Source organism: Merops nubicus, unplaced genomic scaffold (genome assembly GCF_000691845.1).
Source record: "Merops nubicus isolate BGI_N331 unplaced genomic scaffold, ASM69184v1 scaffold14251, whole genome shotgun sequence".
NCBI classification, from domain to species: domain Eukaryota; kingdom Metazoa; phylum Chordata; class Aves; order Coraciiformes; family Meropidae; genus Merops; species Merops nubicus.
In genome coordinates, this window is record NW_008587695.1 from 16,951 (window position 1) to 20,586 (window position 3,636).

The 3,636-nt window shown below is 49.9% G+C and overlaps 1 protein-coding gene across 1 annotated transcript in view; it reads left to right on the plus strand.

Moving 5' to 3' along the window:
• The window catches only part of LOC103781314 (polypeptide N-acetylgalactosaminyltransferase 13), a gene marked incomplete at both ends in the record, with an annotated part of 18,401 nt that overhangs the window by 13,994 nt on the left and 771 nt on the right, over positions 1 to 3,636 (plus strand). The window contains 2 exons of the mRNA XM_008949022.1: positions 1,741 to 1,880; positions 3,050 to 3,148. Of these exons, the coding sequence (XP_008947270.1) occupies positions 1,741 to 1,880; positions 3,050 to 3,148 (239 nt within the window). The remainder of the gene's footprint in view (positions 1 to 1,740; positions 1,881 to 3,049; positions 3,149 to 3,636) is intronic.

Consider the following 3,636-nt stretch of genomic DNA (forward strand, 5'->3'; position numbering starts at 1 on the left):
CTCTCTCCTGCTGGGCTCCCAGCAGAGGGGTTCCCCCCTCGGGGCATTGCTGGTGCTCCTCTGGCCCCGCTCCAGCAGCTCCCTGGCTCTGCTGGGCTGAGGACTCCAGAGCTGCCCCAGCACTGCAGGGGGGGCTCCCAGAGCTGGCAGAGGGGCAGGATCCCCTCCCTGCCCTGTGCCCACCCTGCTGGGGGGCAGCCCAGGGTAGGGTTGTTCTTCTGGGCACTGATGCCCGTGCCTTGGAGACTGGGGACACAGTGGCCATGGTCTCTGCCTCTCAGGAGATGCTGAGACCTGACCACCCTTAAGATAAAGCAAACCCAATGAGGTGAGCTTGCCAAAACCTCCAGAGACTCCTTCTCTCTCCTGCCAAGTGTTGTTAAAAGGTAAAACCAGAATTTAATTTGCTGGAGTTTCTCTGATTACAGAAAGCTCAAGAATGAAGGTGAGTCAGGTCGAGTGGAAAATGGTTTATTGCTGCTTCTCTTTCAGCAGCTTCAGGGCTGAGCCCAGTGTGGGAACAGAGATCCCTGTGGGAACTGTCAGGTGAAATGGGAACAGTGTTTGGTGAATCCATGGTGTGTTTTCATTGAGACAGGGTTTCTGATTGGGTTGGTACCTCCAGTATCAAAGTGTGTCCATGTGGTGGGGGCAGGACCTGTTGTTTGCCCCTCAGAAACCCACCATGGTGATATCCTTTTACTTCATGTTGAGCTTCCTCAGATCCCCACGGTACAAATCAGTACAAAACACAGATATTGCTTTTCTCCAAACATCTCCAGTGCCTTCCCATGAGGAAGATTAACTTAATTTTAAATTAGGATTGAGTAGTGCAAATAATAGCAGTGGAACGTGTCTCTTCTTCTAGGAGGGGCAGCACTGGCAGACCCCCACTCCCCTCTGCCCATAGAAGCTTACCTGGAAAACAGTTAGTTAGTTATATAAATTCTCTTTTCTGAAAGCAAAGCTGATTTCAGCTCAGCCTCTTTGGGCAGCTGCTCCAGGCTCTGCACCCTCACCCCAAAGAAGTTTCTCCTCCTGCTCAGGTGGCCCCTCCTGGGTTCCAGTTGGTGCCCGTTGCCCCTTGTCCTGTCCCTGGGCACCACTGACCAGAGTCTGGCCCCAGCCTCTTGCCCCCCGGGGCCCTTTAGCTCTTGCTCAGCACTGATCAGATCCCCTCTGAGGCTTCTCCTCTCCAGCTCAGCAGCCCCAGGGCTCTCAGCCTGGCCTGGCACAGAGATGCTCCAGCCCCTCAGCACCTCTGGAGCCTCCTCTGGTGCCCAGGCTTAGGGTCAGCAGACATGGTGACAATTTATCTGTGCCAGGATGTGATGTCTCCTCCCTTTAGGATAATGTGCCAGTAGTTCCCTGCCTGGTGCCACGCCTGGTCTGAGTTGTTTCTCTCAGGAGAGGCTGCTGGAAAACACCAGCAAGATGCTTTGGAAAAAGTGGTTTGTAAAAGTAGAAACCGATTTCCTTGTCCTTTTGGAATACAAAGAAATCAAGGAGTTTAGTGGTCCTGCCTTTCTGGAGTGATAAATGACCTGAAAATAAAAAAAATAAATCATTTTCTAAGGATTTGCATGTGCTGAATTAATGATTTAATGCCTGTGGAGTTCTGCAGGTCCTCCCCTCCTGCTGCGGGGTGTCAGGACGGGGGCTTGGTGACGGCCGGAGGAGCAGCGGTGGTTTGACCTCACCAAAGCTGAGCTTTGATCAGCTCTTCTCTCCCCAATCCAGGGGTGGTGAAGGTGGATTACGGCGACGTGTCCGTCAGGAAGGCCCTGAGGGAGAAGCTGAAGTGCAAACCCTTCTCCTGGTACCTGGAGAACATCTACCCTGACTCCCAGATCCCCCGGCGCTACTACTCCCTGGGGGAGGTAGGGACCATCTCCCGTGGCTGGGTACAACCTGGGCAGGTGGAGGAGGTGCTGAGGAGGTGAGGTGGGTGTGGAGGGAGGAGTGAAGTCCTGTTTATCTTCATTGCCAGCAGGGAGTAGTTCCTCTCAGCCTTTCCTCAGGGCTCGTTGCTGTTCTGAGTGTTGGGGTTCACCATTGAAAACTCCTCTCCAGTTGAGCAGCGTGTTGGAAGGGTGTGGTTTGGGATTCATATTTGGAAATAATTCAGTAACACACAGGAGCTGAAGGGAACTTTGCATCATTGGTTACATACAGAGTAGAAAAAGCTTTTTTTTTTAAAAAAAAGCTTTTTCTTTTAAGGGTTTGTGTTTGTTCATTGATGCTGTTTTCCAGCAAGGCTGCCTGGAGCAAAATACCACAGACATTCCTAATAATCCAGTGGTTCTAGTACTACCAAGACCTAAAACCTCTTCAAAATTCAGCTAATTCACTCTTAAAAAACCCTCTATTGAGTTGCACCTCCACTGGCTTTTAAAAGCTCTTGAATGGTTTGATTTAAAGATAGCTGTAGATAGAAAAGCAATCAAAGGAGCAAATGGCTTTTTACATCCAGGGAAGTAATTTACCCTTGAAGGCTGCAATTGGAGTGAAAAATAAAAGCCATGGTAGGGTTTCCAGTTTAACTATGACAAAATAAAGTGAAACATGATTTTACAGCAAGGAAAGAACTCGTCTAACAAGTGTCAAATAATAGGGTTCTGCATGATATTGTCAGGCTGCAAAATAAAACTATGAGAAAGTAATAAAATAGTTATTAAAACACCTTATTTTTACCAACACGGGCTCAGTTCCCATGGAAACAGCAGTTCAGGCAGGATCTGGGAGTTAAAACTTGTACCTGACTGGTCCAGCTGCCAGTGGAGCAGCAAGATGGATTTTTAGACCTAAAGGTCTGCAGAAGGATCCTGCCAGGCTGGATCCATGGGCTGAGGATCAACAAGGCCCAGGGCTGGGTGCTGCCCTTGGGTCACAAGAACCTCCTGCAGAGCTCCAGGCTGGGGCAGAGGGGCTGGAAAGTGCCTGGTGGGAAAGGACCTGGAGGGGTTGGTCAGCAGCTGGCTGGAGAAGAGCCAGAGTGTGCCCAGATATGATATTTAGAGGATTTTTTTTTTCCCCTTTCATTCTTCAGATCAGGAACGTTGAAACCAACCAGTGTTTAGACAACATGGGCAGGAAGGAGAATGAGAAAGTGGGGATTTTCAACTGCCATGGCATGGGAGGAAATCAGGTAAAACACATTTTTTTTCCAAGTATTATTTGTACAGTCATTGCCTCACTCTGCTGAGGCCACAGGCACGTCAGGAGAAGCTGAGGAGAATTCACCCAGCGCAGGGTGGGAGCTGCCAGCTGCAGAAAATGGGGTTTGAGGGGCAGGTCTGACCCAGGGACCCTCTGATTTGCCCCTGGAATTCCCTCAGTAGCCCCTGGTGGACGTGGCTCAGATGCTGACATGTTGGCTCCCTATAAATGGGTGGACGTGGCTCAGATGCTGACATGTTGGCTCCCTATAAAAAAACCAACAGCAGCAATTAGCAAACGTGTTAATGAACGTTGCAGGATGTTGGAGGTTTTCAGCTTCATGAGTACTCAAAAATCCATTTTCTCAAGTAACAGCTGAAAATTTTGAGAACATATTGGTGCCTATCTGCAGGTGGGTTTGGGTTGGAAGAGGGGATGTGGCAGCACGGGGAGACCCTGGAGGCAAGGGCAGGTTTT